The following is an 18,774-nucleotide window of genomic DNA, read 5'->3' on the forward strand; positions in this document are numbered from 1 at the left end:
AGTCATAGATTAGTTTATCTACCACAATGGAGAAGTCCTTCTGCTATGGAATGAACTATTTTAGGAGTTGCATTTGGTGGCTATTATCATTAGATTTAGAAAATTGTAAAAGGCTATCTTTTTCACCAATCACTCACTTACCTACTTGTTCACTCATTCATTCTTTCCACTTATATTCTACCACTATCAGACTAACTTTCATTTTGGAACTTTCTGTACTTTCTGTTTTAAATATTGTTACCTGCTTTGCCTACTCATTTAAGTGGAAGGTAAAATAATCCATAGATGGATGGCTAAATAGTAGATTGTGATTTTCTGTGTTGTGTGAACTCATCCAGTTGTGATTGACTTAATACTTGGTTAAAATAATGACCTTTATGAATGAACATTATTGAAAAACAAGGATTTAATTTATTTTCCTACCAAGACATATTGAAGCATACAAACACATCAATTACTCAGTGAAAGTTTCTTTAATTGGATAACTGGCCGTGGTGTCTGAAGCTAATTGGCTTGTTTCAGCAATTGTTGTTTTCTCTAAGAAGTGCAGTTGTTAGCTTTGTATTGTTTCACCACAGCATCAAACCATGATGTGCTTTCTGAACAGTGCCCTTGTAGACAGGATAGATGATGTAGGGAAATGGTGTGGGAAGAACCACTATAACCTGGTTCTCAGGTAAGCAGGAAATGTACATGCAGAAATAAATTCCAGTAAAAATTCAAGTCATGACCATTCCCCTCCCTTTTTATTTCCAGTTTAATTCTATGCAAAATATGTACACAGTTTACAACCTGTTTGCTATGCTTGAGACTGGAATTCAAAGCAAACCTTGGCTGCCTAATTATGCAGACTTATCCAGGTTTATAATTAACTTGTTTAAAATTGGTTGCAAATGGTTTTAAAATATTATTTCTAGTTCAGTTGTATAAATAAACCTGCTTTTATGTAAGGTTGAAGTCAAGAAGAACCTTACTACCAAGAGGAAGAAAGAAGTGGAGGAGGAGAGGGGACTACAGGTAGTCCTTGACTTACGACCAGAATTGAACCCAACATTTCTGTTGTTAAGTGAGACATTTGTTAAGTGAGTTTTGCCCCATTTTACAACCTTTCTTGCCACAGTTGTTAAGTGAATCACTGCAGTTGATAAATTAGAAATCCGGTTGTTAAGTGAATCTGGCCTCCCCATTGACTTTGCTTGTCAAAAGGTTGCAAAAGGTGATCACATGACCGTAGGACACAGCAATGGTCAATTGCTAAGCATCTGAATTTTAATCACATGATCATTGGGGATGCTACAAAGGTTGTCACTTTTTTTAATGCCATTGTAACGTTGAACGGTCACTAAATGAACTATTATAAGTCGAGGACTACCTGTATAGGAATTTGATTCTGCTTGTAGAAGTAATTTTAAGTATCAGTTTAAGGTAATATGAAAAGTGGATCTTTGTGTAAACTATCCATAAGTGCTGAGATCAATAGATAGATACAGAAATAGTTCTATAAAATTTACTTTGATACTTTATACTTTAGTATTTATACTTTAGTAGAAATAATTAAGTGTTAGCAATAAAGAAAAGTATTTATCGCTTGGGTTGAAATGAGAGGTCCTTGATCCTCTCCCAAGGATCTCTCAATTAAGTGCTATTTCTATCATCACAACTCTTATAGAAAATGCATGCCCCTGATGTGTGTGGGACCTGTATCATTACATACTTCGAATATGCACCATGATGTGCTTGAAATGGTTTATTCAGAAGGAAACATAACTCTACATTACCGCTAAAAGTGCAAGAATTGTGGTATATTTATGCCTTACAAGTAGAATTTCTTACAAAATATTCTGGGCTTTGTGGTCCTCAACTTAAACTGTAATGGAGTCTGTCTATCATGGTCATAAGTTATAATGGTCATAAAGTAGGCTGATTATATGACCAACCTGATTTTATGACTTTTTTTGCAATGGTTATTAAGTGAACATAGTAGCTGTATCTATTGCTTAAGCAAACAATACAGTTGTTTGCTATGGGTATGCTTTTTCTGAAAACCAGAAATAAATGCCATTTTCAGTAAAACTACCATAAAACATGACCACATGAGTACGGAATGCTGCAAACAGAGAGAAATGCAGCATTTTGCCTGGCCCACAAAGTTTTGTCATGTGACAACAGATGGGGTTCAACTGTCAGAACTTCAAATCTAGGTCTATTGTAATTTCGAACAGCGATATAAGTGACTCTCATTAGTCATGAACTACTGTACCTGTATAGATATTATTTTCCAATAAGCTATAATATAGCAAGATAGGCTATTAGCATGAATTACATTAAGCTTTTAAGAATCCTGGGTTCCTTCAGAAGAATTTTGAAAATTTGTGCTTTTGTTTAATTATGATTTGCTGCCTGGATGTCATTGGGAATACTGATTTACGCTAACTATGATCATTTCAAGGAAACTAAATAAAGATGAATGTATTGTGATTTCTAAAGCTAATGTCTTAAAATTAACAATTATGATTTTTTAATCATAAATTGATCATAAACTGAAACATATAAACATATTTTCTTTTGTTATTCTTTAATGATTAGGTTCGTGATGCAGCAATAAATAGCCTTGTAGAAATCTACAGACATGTAGGTGAACGTGTAAGAGCTGATCTCAGCAAAAAGGGATTGCCACAGTCTCGGTGAGTGAAAAGCTTCTCTTTCTGAGTTTTTGTTCATTTGTTAGCTTTTGAAGTCCAATTGTGTTTTTTAAAAAAGATCAGATTATTGTAGGTAACTCTCAGTTACGATACTATCTTGAAATTAATGAGATTAAAATGCAACATCCTGAAGTATTTATTTGTGTATGTTCCTGGAAAATGATGTATATAGGTAGTCTTCAATGTACAATTGAGTCCACAATTTTGGTCATAAGTTGTGATGATTTAAAGGAGGTCACCACTCGACTAGACTCAATTTTATAAACTTATTGTGGCATCTTTAAGCAAAAATAGCAGTCATTGTTCACTGTAGGATATTTTTTGTTGCTAATCAAAAGTAAATACCAATTTCCACAAAAATGTCATAAATTGCTGCTGTGAATGTGAGCCCAAAATGTGGTCATGTGACAACAGAGGGGTTCTCAGATATTGGAGTTTTGTATCCTAAATAGCTTTTTTGGGGTTTCATTGTCCATCACTAAACAATCATCCATAAGTTGAGAACTAGCTGTGTGTTTTGTTTCAGTAAATTAAACTAAGATTGAAGAATGGACTAAATTTTCTCAGGGTTAGGGTTAGGGTTAGGAATACAGTTCAATTTATGTACAAGTTTGAAATTACATATTCTTTAAAAAATGTAGTCTCTCTTTTTGTTTTTATTTAACATTTACATTTAATTAAAAGAAGGAAAAAAGGACTTAAAATTAGAGGCACAAATGTGCCTTATTTGGATGTCATTTAAGCACTGCCAAATTCATTATTTTTCTCTTTTTTTTCAAACCAGGCTGAACATCATTTTTACAAAATTTGATGAAGTCCAGAAATCAGGCACCATGATTCAGGGAGCTGGTGGTGAGTAGTAGTGTTTTCTTTAAATAAGATTAAATCAATGATTTAGTGTCTTTAAAATTGTTTAAAATTTTCTTTTATTGCTTAAACTATGAACATCATGCTTTTTTTTTACATTGGCATATTACTTTTGGAGGGGACATTTCATTATTTATATATATACATTTTTATTAATATATGGTGATTTGTAAATAAATCTGGCTGAAATCCAATGAACTAGTCCATATGCAATATTAGAATATTTTTAGGATTATAGAAGCATGTTTTACGCTCATGTGATTTCTGCTACCTCTGCATGCTCAATTGTTTAATAGTTTGAGGGGGACTCAATTTTAATGTAAACAAAATACTTAACTACCTTATTTAAAGTCTGTAAAGTGTTGGTAAAAATAATGAGCTATGACAATTAGAAGATTACCTAGATCAGCCTCCCCAGCATGTTTTTGTTCAGATGGTTTGGATTGTAATACCTATGTATCCTATCCAACTTCTGGAGGATACCAGATTGGGGGAAATCTTCTTGTGTAGCTATAGCGACTAAAATGGAATATTTTAAGGGTCAAACTTTCATTGTCAGAGCAGCAGTTCTGCTTGAATCCTGTTTTGAAAAATGACATACTATGATAGATATGCTGGGCATGACTTTCTAAACTTCGGTGTGTTGCTTAACATTAAATAACAAATATTAAGATGCTTTTGTTTGACAAAGGGGTATGTTTGCCATTGAACAGAGATGTTGGATTTTGAGAATTAGTTTAGAATTTAACAGGCATTCATTGCAACTGTAAATGTATTCCAGAATACAGTGCTAGGTATAAGTGATTCATGCTGAATTTGATGTCTTGTGCAATCAATAAATAAGTGTTTAACTTGAAACGACCTATTCATTGGAGGAATAGGTCAGATACACTTATCTACTCTGGAAATGTATAGGTTCATCTGGGATTTGTGAGATAAGAGTCAGGATCATCTTACGAAGGAATTGTTGGTTGAGAAATAATAGTTTTTGTGGATGCAAAGTAGGTACCGTATTTTCGGAGTATAAGACACACCTTTTTCCCTCAAAAAAGAGGGTGAAACTTTGGGTGCATCTTATACACTGAATACAGCATCCCCCCCCCCAAACCCCGTCCGCTTTGCAAAAATGGCCATGCATAGCCCTTAGGAGGCTCTCTCAGAGTGCTCCCAGGGGCTGGGGAGGGCAAAAATGGGCAGTTATTTGCTTGTTTTTGCCCAGCCCCCAGGAGCACTCTATAAGCCTCCTAAAGGCTATACATGCCCCTTTTTTTGATGAAAAACGGGCCATTTTTGGGAGGTGCAAAAACTTTTTTTTTTAATTTGCCTCTTCAAAATCTTGGTGAGTCTTATACTCCGAAAAATATGGTGCGTTTATTTGTGTATATGTTTGTGCACGTACACACATGCATCTGTGCATGTGCATATTAGAATGGTGGAGGTAATTTGACAAAGCTGATTACCGTATTTTTCGGACTATAAGATGCACTTCCCCCCCCCTCCAAAAGTGGGCGGAAATGTCTGTGCGTCTTAGAACGAATATTGTGGTGGGAGGTGGGGGGGGTTGGTGCAGCGCCAATCAGCTGTTCCAGGCCACGGGGATCACCACTGCCACCTAACGCTGCCACTCGTTCACGGCAAATGGGCAGCGGAGACAGAGGCTCATCTAAACTAATTAGAGGTAGGTTCCTACCAGTTTGGCTGAGCCAGTAGTGGTATGTCGGCCTGGGTCACTGAAAACAGCAGCAACCCAGGCCTGCCACGCCACCGAACTGGTTCCCTGCCCGTCGCCTTTGTCATCTTGTTTTTGAGTTCTGTGCATGTGCAGAACAATTTTAATTGAAGTGTGCATGCACGTGCAGCGTTGCACAAGCGTGCAAAGCGTGCACACAAGCGAACCAGCAGTAAAGCCAGCCAGATCCCACCCCTGAACTAATGTGCATTTTATAATCTGGAGCATCTTATAGTCCGAAAAATACGGTAGTTGATTTATATGTGATAAGTGCGTAATAAATGAATTATGTAGTAATAATAAGGAAAAATAGTTCCCACCTTCTGCAAAAATAGATTCAACTGAATAGAAAGGCAATATTTGTTATTTTCATGGCTTAGCTCTAGTCAGCTCACTATATGTGGCATTCAAGTCCTAATATGTATTTGGGATTAAAAACAAAGTCAAATTTAAAAACAAATTACACATTATAACACTGGTAATAACGTAATACTGGAAGACATAACTGGTGATAACATAAAACTGGGAGAAGACTAACACCCGGAGAGTTATTTATAGCAAATCAAATTCCATAATTGAGTGGAACAGTCATGTTTTCACAAATTTTCTGAAGAGCAGAAAGGGAGATGTTCAGATCTCATGGAAGGTAGAATGCTGTTCCATAGAAAGAGGCAGTGACTGAAAAAAGTATGCTTCTCTGACACTTGATGATGATGTGTCAAGGGACACATAAACAGCCAACTCGATTACATCTTATTGAGCAGGCAAGTGTTATTTGGTGAAAGCCATTCAGCAGATACCCAACTGTATAAACTATATGTCTTGAAGGTGACAAGGTGACATGTGTCACAAGGCACACCCATAATTACATAAGCATGAGTTAGGGACCAGTTGTAATTTCTCTGAATGCTCTTCAAGGTTATAGGTCATAACAGTAATTTCATCAAGAGATGACTAAGGAATGAGTGGCAGTGAGTAATGCCTCCCATTGCAGAAAAGTTCACAATTGTCACACAATGCAGTAATGTTGTGCAAAAGCCCTCCTTGAACAAAAGTCGAAGGGGACTTCCAAAGTGCTAGTCAGTATTTGGGCCTTCTCATTCTTTTAAATGCTGAAATGCCTAATAGAACAGCTAGATCCAAGGAATAGCATTTTAAAGAAAACAGCTTCAGTGACTGCCTGCTCTCTAGGTTATTTGAATGGGAACTTTGATGAATTAGTGTTTTAAATGTAGCTTTTAGTGCATTTCTTTAGATTTTGTTGCATCCCACCTGGATTTTCTTCGGCTAAATCATGCTATGTCAAAAACAGGAATAGGGAAAACATGCTTCAGTACAGTATTGCCCATGCTAGCTAGGATTGCTAACAACAATAATCTTAATTTCATTAAAGGAAAGAGCTTTCATTGGCCTTTAAAATCATGCTGCTAAAATCTTTGTTCTCATTTAGGGATTTTAAATTTTGACTGTTGAATTCCCCCCCCCCCCCAAAAAAATGGGTTATATAGTAATGAAAAACTTTCTGATAAATAGCATTTGAAAGTGGAAAAGCTTGATCTTTGTAATTCTCATATTTGTTTCATGTAAATGACATTATTGACCTTCATATATTAAATATAATACTTTAAATCATTTTTTGCTCTTTGGTTAGATGAACTGACCAGTTTTTAAGTATGATATTTCTTTTCTCCTTTATTGTAGGGTATGGTAAATGGGAAATAAGATGCCAGCTTTATGATTGTTATGAAGAATGGCTTTACTTTTTTATAGCAGTAGAAATAAAATGCCAGTTGTTAGATACAAATGGTGATGTGAACCAGGCTTTACTTTATGTAACAGGAAGAAGGATTTCATCTTGCTTGATATGCCATAGTTGCTAGGTTACAGGAAGGTTTTTCAGTTTTTTTATAGCAGAAAATGGTGCTAAGCTGCAAGCTGGATTTCTCACTGATTCTTAATATTCTGTCTATGCACATATGTGTTTATGTGACTGTGAGAGAAAGAGAGATCTGCAAATTGTTGGATTCAGGGTCTCAGCTAATTATTTTTCTGTTAACAGCCTTTTTTGTAGTTTCAGTAGAAATCTATTTCTGGGTGTGAAATGAGGTGATGAAAACCTTTGCATATTATCCTTTAGAACCAATTCTTTAAAAAAAAATTCAGCTAGTGTTGATTCTTTTCTAATAAAAGTGAAGGTATATTAATTGTCTAAAATAAGATTTTAGAATTAATGTAGAGATGATTTCCTGGTTCTATGGCTCCACCTTTAAAGCTTTACTTTCCAAGGAAGCTATCCCCCCCTGCTTTTTGAGGATTGAGAAATATGTTACACTTCAGCCACTCAGATGAGACTCACTTTGCTCTCTGCTATTTACAGCAGTGTGCTACAGAATGTTGCAGTCTGATAACTATGCCACACAAGTGTTTATTTGTTCCATTTTCTAGTGTATAGGATGGTATTTAAGTCAAGACTTATTTTTCTGGTTTTGATTTTTAATACTCAAATGTGACCATTCTTCTATAGCATTTCTTTCAGGGGTTAGTATAAGAAAAGCCATATCAATAGGCATGCAAATTAACAAGAACGCATTGTGGTCTTTCCTGTTCATACTCCTCAAATCTGGAAACAGTAGTTCATATTTTCTCTAATATCAATAAATTGTACTTTTTAAAGCTGCAATTCCATATATGAAGTAGTATGAAGTATGAAATACTTTTCTCAAATTAGCCTTGAAAGGACTACTATATTCCGGATCATTCCAACTTCATAGCCTGGATTGTAAAACTGAAAATGAGTATTTGGGTGAAGTGTTGCATCCATATAGCATTCCTTAGTGTGTGTGATTTTTTAACTACTTGGGAAAAATCAGTTTTCCTCTGTATATGAATATTCCTCTGTATATGGTTTATTTTGACTTGGCTAACCAGTCAGCAGAGGCATTATAGCTAACAGGAGCAAAACAATCCAGTTTACTGAATTTTTTTAAATGATCATCTCAATCATGTCTTTATCTCTGTATTGATCTATTTAGATAAACATGGAAATATCTGTGTGGCTGGTCCATCAAAGATTATATTTGGAGGCAGCTGTGCAGATTGACTATAGCTCATTTTTGAAAAGAACAAGCAGAATTTGTGCTTTTTAATATGTGTGTAAAAAGCCTCCCAATAGCCTGTCAGACAATTGTGAAGCCTGGCTGTAACCCCAGATGTTGGTCTATCTGTTTAGCCCAATAAAAATGTAATTGCGTTGGCATTGTATCATAATTGCTTTGATTAATGTATTTTGCTTATGTTTTACAAGTTTTTTAAAATGTATTTTTGTGATTTATTGTGAGCCATACACAGGTACATATTTAAAAAGAGGAGGGATGATAAACAAATAAAAGTATAAATAAATACGACAGTTGTGGCTAGTTTCTTCACCATGGCAACTCTTGGCAACTAATATGAAAAAGAAATTAGATTATACAAATCTGTGCAGATATCTGAGAAGATGATTCCCACCAGGGTTTTTTTTTAAACACCAAAACAAAAGCAGGGTTTCCAAATAGATGCTTTCGCATTAGACTACTATCATCTCCATCCAGAATGAATTATATAATAATAGTTAATAATAATATAAGGAATCTCAAGGCAAAAATTATTTGGAATTTGGCATTATTAAGCTGAGGGAGTTTATGCACTTTATTTGGATCTTGTAAAAAATCAATAGAGTGCTTATTTCAAGTTCTGAGAGATGACTAGTGCAATGGGCATAAAAGTCGATAGAAACATTCCTATTTTGAGAGAAAAAACAATTGATGTTGACAAAAACACAAGTTACTAAATTCGTTGTGAATGATACATTTCAATCCAAAAATTACAAAAGTCATCCCATTCTACTTAAAGGAAGACAGAAATGGGACACAAAAAGATACTGCTTCTGAATGATCGTGTCCGCTTGCTTTAAGCAGGCTTTGCATTAAATACTCTGCTGAAGTACATGTACTAATTCAAAATGGAGATCCTTTAGTTTGGTAAAGGCAGCTTTTTGGATAACGGTTTTCAAATCAGAGTTTGTGTAGAAATTCTATATTTCTACGGCCGCCTTTCTTATACCAGAGAGAGGGATGATTGTGCTGTACAGAGCAAGTATTTCTTCTTTATCTGCATAAGCAGCTTTCATTTTGGAACTGTATAGCACTAGCTTCTTGCACTAGGACTTCAGGGGAGGAGGGTGAACTGATTTTTAAGTTGATGAGAGACTGCACACAGGAGTGTGTTGTGCAGTCACTTTCAGATTAGGGAGCATCACTGGACTGCCGCAGATCATGACTGCCAGCAATGGTAGGTGTTTTGCTTAATAAATTGTACAAAATGCATGTTATGTGACAGATGACTGAATCTGTAATCTGAGTATGAACAAAAAATGATATTTTCTCTTGATATTTTAACAAATGGAATTTCATTATACCATTAATACGATGGAGAGAAGTTTAGGCAAGCAGTAGCTTTGAAGCAGATACAGAAAGGGTATTAAAATATGAATAGCAATGCTATTCATAGTATTAATCTAATAGAGAGAAACTGTTCTGAAATTTTAAAAAATCTGAAGGTTACAAACGTGTAATTTAATAATTTAAAATTGAATTGAATATGACTGTTGCTGGTGTATTTATCTGAATACTTAATATGAAATTTGTTTGAGAGAAGAGATCTTTAATGATGCTTTCCTAAGACACAATTCTAGCTGTATTTTTGGGGGTGCAGAATTTATGGAAACTGTGATAGCAGCATGCAAAAAAAAGGAAAATTTGACTGTTCTGTGTATTTCAAGTCATGCTTTTTTTCTTTTTATTAAGAAAAACAGGAAGGTAAAGGAAACATGTAAAATGAAACTGCAGAGATTAAGATAATTAAGAATTTACTTACAGAAAGGAGGAGATTTATTGCCTAATCATCCTGTTCTTTCTGGATATATATTACATTTTATGGAATCTATTTATGATGCCCACCATTATAATAACACTACATCTCTGCTGACTGCAATGCCTACCTATTTGTCTTTAAGGATTGCTTGTTTGTTGAAATGGTTTCACTGTAGTCCTGTTCATGTTTGCCAATCATGATTCAGTTGTTTTTAACAGATGAAACAAGAGGGGATTGTATGTGCTTTGGTTAATAAATGCATCACTGTCTATCAGTTACTTTCCTTCGAATTCTCTTACAGAAACCTTCTCTTGCGTATGATAAGATGTAAATTTCAACTTTCAATTTAATTTCAGTTCTTGATTGATAATCATTGCAATTAACTTGTACTATTTACAATTTAGTGCAATAATATTTATTGGTTTAATGATGGCAGCTGTATGCATTTAAATAATCATCTTGGACTTGAAAAAAGGTGTCAGATTATAAATACTAAGTATGATTAACAATGAAATACTTGATATATTACTCCCAGTGATCTTATCAGTTCCTTGTACTTACAGGTGCTAATTATTATTATCAGGGCTTTTGGCAGCTTCCTGATCTTAAACTTTTTTTCAAGGGCAATGCTCACGCAAGATTTATTGAGCTGAAAGGAGTAAAGGTACCAGAATTTCAGCAAATAAATTTTTCCTGTTGGAGCCAATATATTTTTCTTTGGGCAGAAACTTCCTCTTTCTCACAGTGTTACAATTAATGAGGAGATTTCTCTTAGTTGGTAATGGCAAATCTGACTGTATAATAGTTGTTTGAATCTTTATCACTGAGAACCAACTCTTAAGATGACCTTAGGTACAGTTTCATATTTAAGCTGAACAGTGCTTGAGTTTCAAAGGCAAAAAAGTACTTAAGACAGCATGTGGTATACAAATGTAGCACCATTCTGCAGTACCTCAACCAAATAACTTAAAATGCTGCACATCCACAATATTAGATACTAACTAGAACAGGGCTTCTGTTATAGGTTCATTGTTATAGGATCATGTGATCACCTTTTTGCAACCTTCTGACAAGCAAAATCAATGGGGAAACTAGATTCACTTAACAACTGTGTTACTAACTGAACAACTGCAGTGATTCACTTAACAAGTGTGGCAAGAAAGGTCATAAAGTAAGGCAAAACTTATTGTCTTACTTAGCAGCAGCAATGTTGGGGCTCAATTGTGGTAAGTCAAAGACTACTTGTACACAGTTCAAAATTGGCTAGTTTCTTCTACTTCTTCCAAATGCTTTAATTAAAATTTTACAAAATACATAAAAGATGACATTAAGCTAATAAAAAGTGAAAGGGAGAGAGGAAGACTACTACGTGGTAGTGTCTACCAGTGTCTTTCTGCAGGAAATTAAGAGTTCAATGTAGGAATAATAACACTAGTTTTGCTGTCTAGAGACATATAGAATGATGTAGGTGAGCATTCAAGCAATAAGCATGGGTACGGTACCCCCCTCAGTGATCAAGATTATATGTATGGAAAGCCCTTTGGACTTAGGTGTGTCCCAGTTGTGCTTCTGCTTTTTTAAGTCCTGCACTAGGACATTCCAGATACAGATAGGTGGCAGCCTTAAGTTTATTTGTGCTGAAGGTCCTTCATTTTCATGGAAGGGTTGGAAAGTAGGTCTCTTTATTAGAGCGGCTTGAAGCTAACAGTTATATTTATTTTTCCATAGATAGGGGAATAGTAAGTAGGAAGAAAAGAGAAAAATATTGCTATACCTCACCACTTGATTTAATCAATATTTGCAGGAATTTTCAGTGACATTTCACTTACATACGCACACCAGTTCATGCCCACAATTAAAATGGCTTAATAACATTTTAAGAATGTACATTTCTGCTGAAACAATTAAAATGGGATTTAAGAGTTCCTGAGTTTCTTGCATTTCAGAACATGAGGCTTCCTTTCATCTTTATGTATGCTCCTCTTCTGTATAGAGTTTTTATCTTAACATTTTCTAATTAGTGTACATTTTGCTGAATATTGCAGTTTAGCTATAGTAGGTATCCTGCTCTGTCAATTAAGGAAAGATCAATTTATTGTTCTCAGTATTTGTGGATTTATACATTCCTAATATTTTGAATAAAACTATATATCTTTGGGTTTCCTATGTCCATTGTAGTATGTCTACAGAATAAAACTGTTTTTAGAGTGTTTGGTGTTTCTTTACTCTGTGGCTTTATATTGAGATTTGGAGCAGATCTCCATTCTGTAATAAATAGTAGAGTACTGTTTTGTGTTTTTAAGAGTTACACAACAAGTGCTTTCTACGCCTGGCATTTTTGGCTACTGAAAGAATTAATTATAGCTGTCTATATCCTTATACATATTCATTTGTTGCATTGTGCCATGTGAATCTGTACCTTCTTTACTGGTCTAAAGATAGATGTGAATAATAGGGCTGTGCAAAACTTTGAAATAATGCTTCAGTTCACTGATGCTTCTAAGAAAGAACTCCATTACATTTGATTTGCAAAGTAACAGTAGTCTTTTTGCTTTTTAGTTCAAAGCAGAACAACCACATTGCTTCACTTTGCTCTGGTTCAGTGTTCTTCTCAAAGTTGTCTTGACACTACAAGAAAAGACTGAGAGGAATCCCAGTTTTGGGGGGAACTTGAGTATCCCAAAGGCATGTTGGAGGTATTTAACTTGAAAGTTTATTGGGGAGTTCCCTTCACTCACTAAGTTCTGTTAAAAGCAGGGTGGATAAAAATCTATGATTAAAAAAGAATAAAGAAAGATTTTTTAAAAACTTTAAATTGGATTTTTTTATTTTTATCAAATTTATTTTAATAAAATGCTTTTGGGGTAAAAATCTGTCTAAAGATAGTTTTCTATTTAAGATACATTAATAACTTAGTTTATTCAGCATGAAATGGAGCTTAGTTATGTAGCATAAGGCTGTATATGTATGTTCTACAATATTAGGACTGTTGGTGAGTCAACAGCAGGTCAGGAGGAGCTGCTGCGGGATAGAGATGAAAGTTACTCTTTAAAAATTATGATTTAAATCGAGTTGATTTAAATCAAGCCGCCTTACTAGTGATTTAAAATGATTTAAATTGTGATTTAAATCAACTCGATTTAAATCAAACCCATCCTGGTTAAAAGGCTTTCTTTTACTTGAAGTGAAAGTATTAATTAGGTGCTTAATGCCAATATTTTCAATACAGTTGAGAGAGAGAAGATGTACAGTGGGGTAAAAAAGTATTTAGTCAGCCACCATTTGTACAAGTTCTCCCACTTAAAAAGATGAGAGAAGCCTGTAATTGACATCATAGGTAGACCTCAACTATGAGTGACAAAATGCGAAAACAAATCCAGACAATCACGTAGTCTGATTTGGAAAGAATTTTTTTTGCAAATTATGGTGGAAAATAAGTATTTGGTCAATATCAAAAGTTCATCTCAATACTGTGTTATACATCCTTTGTTGACAATGACAGAGGTCAAACGTTTTCTGTAAGTCTTCACAAGGTTGGCACACACTGTTGCTGGTATGTTGGCCCATTTCTCCATGCAGATCTCCTCTAGAGCAGTGATGTTTTGGGGCTGTTGCTGGGCAACACGGACTTTCAACTCCTTCCAAAGGTTTTCTAGGTGGTTGAGATCTGAAGACTGGCTAGGCCACTCCAGGACCTTGAAATGCTTCTTACGAAGCCACTCCTTTGTTACCTGGGCGGTGTGTTTGGGATCATTGTCCTGCTGAAAGACCCAGCCAAGTTTCATCTTCAATGCCCTTGCTGATGGAAGGAAGTTTGCACTCAAAATCCTACGATACATGGCCCCATTCATTCTTTCCTGTACATGGCTCAGTCGTCCTGGTCCCTTTGCAGAGAAACAGCCCCAAAGCATGATGTTGCCACCCCCGTGCTTCACAGTAGGTATGGTGTTCTTTGGATGCGACTCAGCATTCTCTCTCCTCCAAACACGACGAGTTGTGTTTCTACCAAACAGTTCTACTTTGGTTTCATCTGACCATATGGCATTCTCCCAATCCTCTTCTGGATCATCCAAATGCTCTCTAGCAAATCTCAGACGGGTCCAGACATGTACTGGCTTAAGCAGGGGGACACTTCTGGCACTGCAGGATCTGAGTCCCTGGCAGCGTAGTGTGTTACTGATGGTAGCCTTTGTTACGTTGGTCCCAGCTCTCTGCAGGTCATTCACTAGGTCCCCCTGTGTGGTTCTGGGATTTTTGCTCACTGTTCTTGTGATCATTTTCATCCCAGATCTTGCATGGAGATTATCAGTGGTCTTGTATGTCTTCCATTTTCTAATTATTGCTCCCACAGTTGATTTCTTCACACCAAGCTGCTTGCCTATTGCAGATTCAGTCTTCCCAGCCTGGTGCAGGTCTACAGTTTTGTTTCTGGTGTCCTTCGACAGCTCTTTGGTCTTCACCATAGTGGAGTTTGGAGTGTGACTGTTTGAAGTTGTGGACAGGTGTCTTTTATACTGCTAACAAGTTCAAACAGGTGCCATTAATACAGGTAATGAGTGGAGGACAGAGGAGCCTCTTAAAGAAGAAGTTACAGGTCTGTGAGAGCCAGAAATCTTGCTTGTTTGTAGGTGACCAAATACTTATTTTCCACCATAATTTGCAAAAAAAAACTTTCCAAATCAGACCATGTGATTGTCTGGATTTGTTTTCTCATTTTGTCTCTCATAGTTGAAGTCTACTTATGATGTCAATTACAGGCCTCTCTCATCTTTTTAAGTGGGAGAACTTGCACAATTGGTGGCTGACTAAATATTTTTTTGCCCCACTGTAAGTTCCCATTCTGCCAGAGGAAGCTGGGTATCTGGAAAGCTGTCTGTCAGGGTAATAACTTTTCCTGTGCATGCAAAGGGCAAACCCTGTTGGATATGCTCTGAGCTTTCCTTCCCATCTGTCATAGTTTGATCATAGGTTCTTTTACAGCAGAATGTGTCTGTGCCTTTGAGGTTGCTTCCCAGAGACAGATACTCCCTAGGGTTTTTTGTTTGTTTATTTGTTTATTTTACAGAAATTAGGGAAACAACTAATAATGTCCAAACTTTTCAGTTTCACACTTTCTCTCCCTTCTCTCTCCCAGGGCTCTTCACCCGTTGCTTAGCTACCAACTCCCTCTTTCAACCTTCCTTCCCCCATCAGTGATTTTACAGGGAGAGGGAGAGAAAGAGAGGAAGATAATTGGCTGAGTTTGCTTAACATGTTTGGCTGTCCATGCATTTTCAGATCTACATCAGCCATCCCTCTGTGCTGCATGATGCAACTCCCTCTGGGTCCTTTGCCCTACCCTTTTTGCACTGCAAGCTCTGCAGCCTTTCATATGTCCCTGTGACATCACAGAACAGGTATAAAAGTAGCAAGGCTAGTGACACAATATTGTTTTTGTAGTTTGCTTTCCTTGACCCATTTTGTGCATGCAAATGATAGCGTTTATACAGTATTTTTTAAACTTATGCTATAAGCTGCAATGAATAAGGTTTAAAAAATTTTCCATGAACAACATTAGCTTCTCTTTAGATGTAGATCTTAGTATTTTATCAGTATCATACTCAGTCTTAGCAGTAAATTGCAAGTCTACAGATCCTTATCCTTCATTCTGCTCATTGCTAGATTTGGAGGAGTACTTCCAAATACCACTCAACTATGTTTAAAGCCTCAAACTCAGAAGTTAATTGCCCAGTATGGAGCAAAGACATCCGTAAGTTGTATTTTTTTGTATAGTTGTATATATGTATAAGGTTGTTTCCTTTCACCCTTCCGAATTAGCAGATATTTGGCAAGCTGAGATATGTTTATATAATGCAGGAGTGTTGGGGCCCCAGCAGAGCTGGCAGCAGATTCGGACAGTGAGGAGGTTGGGGAGGAAGATAGACCAGTCCTGGAGTCAGAGGCGGGGTCTGATGAGGGTTCTTTGTTGGAGACAGAGAGGGGGCCAGGGCCATATGCCAGATATCAGCTGCTTTCGAAGTTAGACATCAGTGAGGCAGACGAACAGCTGGAGCCTGTTCCCAGTGTGTGCATGCACAGAGTTGCCAGACAAAGGGAACAGCTAAAGAACAGTGGTAGATGGTGAGTGGCCCCTCACAGAGGAAATAAAAGAGGATCGAAAGGGAAGTAGGACACAATTAGTTCGCTTAATTGGTTCAAGACTCCTTGCCAAGTTTGAAGATATTGGCCTGGCAGCTCTCCAAGCCAGATAAAGTCTGTGAGTGTAAATCCTCCCTTGAAAGACTTAGTTGGATGTGAATAATTCACAGTAAATTAATAAAAGGGGTTTTTGTTGTGAAAGGAGTTTGCTTCATGCTCTTGGAAAGAACAAAGGATGTCAAACTCAAGGCCAGGGGCTGGATGTTTAGATGTGGACTGGCTTACGGTGTCTCTATCACCGAAAATGGAGCTGCGAGGGCTGCCTGTGCCCCCCCTCCTGCTCCATTTTTGCTGGCAGAAGTTTGCAGGAGGCTGTTGCAGCCGATAATGGAACTTGGGAGCCCATTTTCACTGGCAGAGTGCCCCCAACACAAGTGACATCGAGCTGGCCATGCCCACCCTGGCCACACCCATCCCAGCCCCCTGAGGTCAAACACAACTCTGATGCGGCCCTCAATGACGTTTGACATCCCTGATGTCAAGAGCCAAGGTGGCGCAGTGGTTAAATGCAGCACTGCAGGCTACTGCTAGATCAGCAGGTCAGCGGTTCAAATCTCACCGGCTCAGGGTTGACTCAGCCTTCCATCCTTCCGAGGTGGGTAAAATGAGGACCCAGATTGTTGGGGGCAATATGCTGACTCTCTGTAAACCGCTTAGAGAGGCCTGAAAGGCCTATGAAGCGGTATATAAGTCTACTGCTATTGCTATTGCTATTGATGTAATGCTATCTATAACCTGAAAATTGCTTGTTCCCAGGTTCCGACCTTAATGGTGCCCATCCCCAGAATGCTAACCTTCTGGATGTATCAGTGATGAATTTTTGCAATGAAACATATGACTGTAGTTTTTGTTGTTATGTTACTAACAGACAAATACTTTTACAGATTCTTAGGCGAACCTATAATTTTGCAATAAATTATGCTGGTCTTCATCTAAAATAAAGTTCATTTCCATATATGTGTTTAAGTGTAGAAAACAAATCAATTTCAATTGAGAGGATTTTAACTTTGCAAAGTATTTATTTAACCAATGAAGTCTTTGATGAGTGTGTTTTTATACATGCATGAACATTCTCCAGAAGCTGTAGAGTTCTTCCTCATGCTAGTATGATTTTAAACGACAGAGTACAGGTAGTTCTTAACTTATGACCGGTTGTATAATAATCATTTGACCCACTTGATAAGGTTGCTTTATGGCCATTAAAAACTTCCAGCTATTGTAAAACACTATGCCACATCCCTCTCCCTCCCTAAAATCACATGATCACAGATTACTTGCAACCACTTACATGTGATCACCATTTGCAATCTTCTCAACCAGCTTCCCCAGAAAGTCAATGGGCCAAGCCATCAGGAAAAGTTGCAAGCTGCTGCTGCCTGCTGGGGGATTCCCTCTTATCTTTGAGGACTAGCTAAAGAAACTGCTTACCTGGCCAAAGGAGTTCATCAACTCATTTGGCAAGGTAAAGAAATGGAACTCAGATCCCAAAGATCCATCCTCTATTCCTGTAGCCTGCTGGAGCAGTATTCTTCCACATATAGAGGGGAGCTGAACTTGACAGGCAGATCTTTCTGCTTTGTCCATTTAATGAGCCCTGATTCCACTTAACAACCCTAACTTGGAGTACCAGGATTACAGTGGTTGAGCAAAGCAGTCACCTGGGCATTTTGCTTAATGACTGCTTCACTCAGTGACTGAGATTCCTGTCATAATTGTGGTTGTAAATTGAGAACTACCTGTAGTTGGCCCTCCCCACCATCTCTCTGCTCACTCAAGCCTCTCCACTCATGCATATCCATTAACCATTCTCTTTCTTTGTATCTTAGTCTCTTTTACCTCAGGAGCAAAATCATTGATTAGCATCACTTGGAGTGGTGTGGTTGAAAGCCTTTCTTCTCCTCTTCCCAAGTAGATGTTTCTTTGTTGTTTAACCGTAGTAGAGAAACAGCAATGTTGCTCATCAGTGTCAGGAACAGTAAGTGAAGTGATCTTTGCCATCTTCCCTCATAACTCTGCTCAAGATTGTACTTGTTTTCTCAGTGTATGAGGAAACCTCAAATTACTGGCCGCTCATATGTGGTTAAAACCAGGCTCCTTCTATTCTATTCTGTTTGCTTTAATTGTGTCTCAGAAAAAATGATTAAAATTGATAATATGGAAATAAAAATTTAAATCAGATCAATTGACATTCTAATAATACAATTCATAGAAAGTTGAATTATTATAAAAAATATTTTTCAGAGAAAAAGAAAGCAACTAAAGAAACTATAGTCAAGCTCCATCCTAGTTTTTTTTTTTGTTCTCAGTTTCTTTCTGTGCATTTGTTTTTCTTTATTGTACTTGTTTACTTGCCTTTAATCCAGTAAA

The 18,774-nt window shown here is 36.9% G+C and overlaps 1 protein-coding gene across 34 annotated transcripts in view; it reads left to right on the plus strand.

The window, feature by feature from the left end:
* CLASP1 (cytoplasmic linker associated protein 1) overlaps positions 1-18,774 on the plus strand; it is a 258,994-nt gene that overhangs the window by 114,736 nt on the left and 125,484 nt on the right. For 33 of the 34 annotated variants that reach the window (XM_087711876.1, XM_087711885.1, XM_087711872.1 and 30 more), the window contains exons 7-8: positions 2,587-2,684; positions 3,487-3,554. In XM_087711876.1, the coding sequence (XP_087568002.1) occupies positions 2,587-2,684; positions 3,487-3,554 (166 nt within the window). Of the gene's footprint in view, positions 1-2,586; positions 2,685-3,486; positions 3,555-9,595; positions 9,628-18,774 lie in introns of those variants that run through there. The other variant, XM_087712004.1, reaches the window with a different exon arrangement.

This window comes from Thamnophis sirtalis, unplaced genomic scaffold (assembly GCF_051295495.1).
Source record: "Thamnophis sirtalis isolate CommonGarterSnake01/CBP01778 unplaced genomic scaffold, rThaSir2_p1.2 scaffold_1, whole genome shotgun sequence".
Lineage (NCBI taxonomy): Eukaryota > Metazoa > Chordata > Lepidosauria > Squamata > Natricidae > Thamnophis > Thamnophis sirtalis.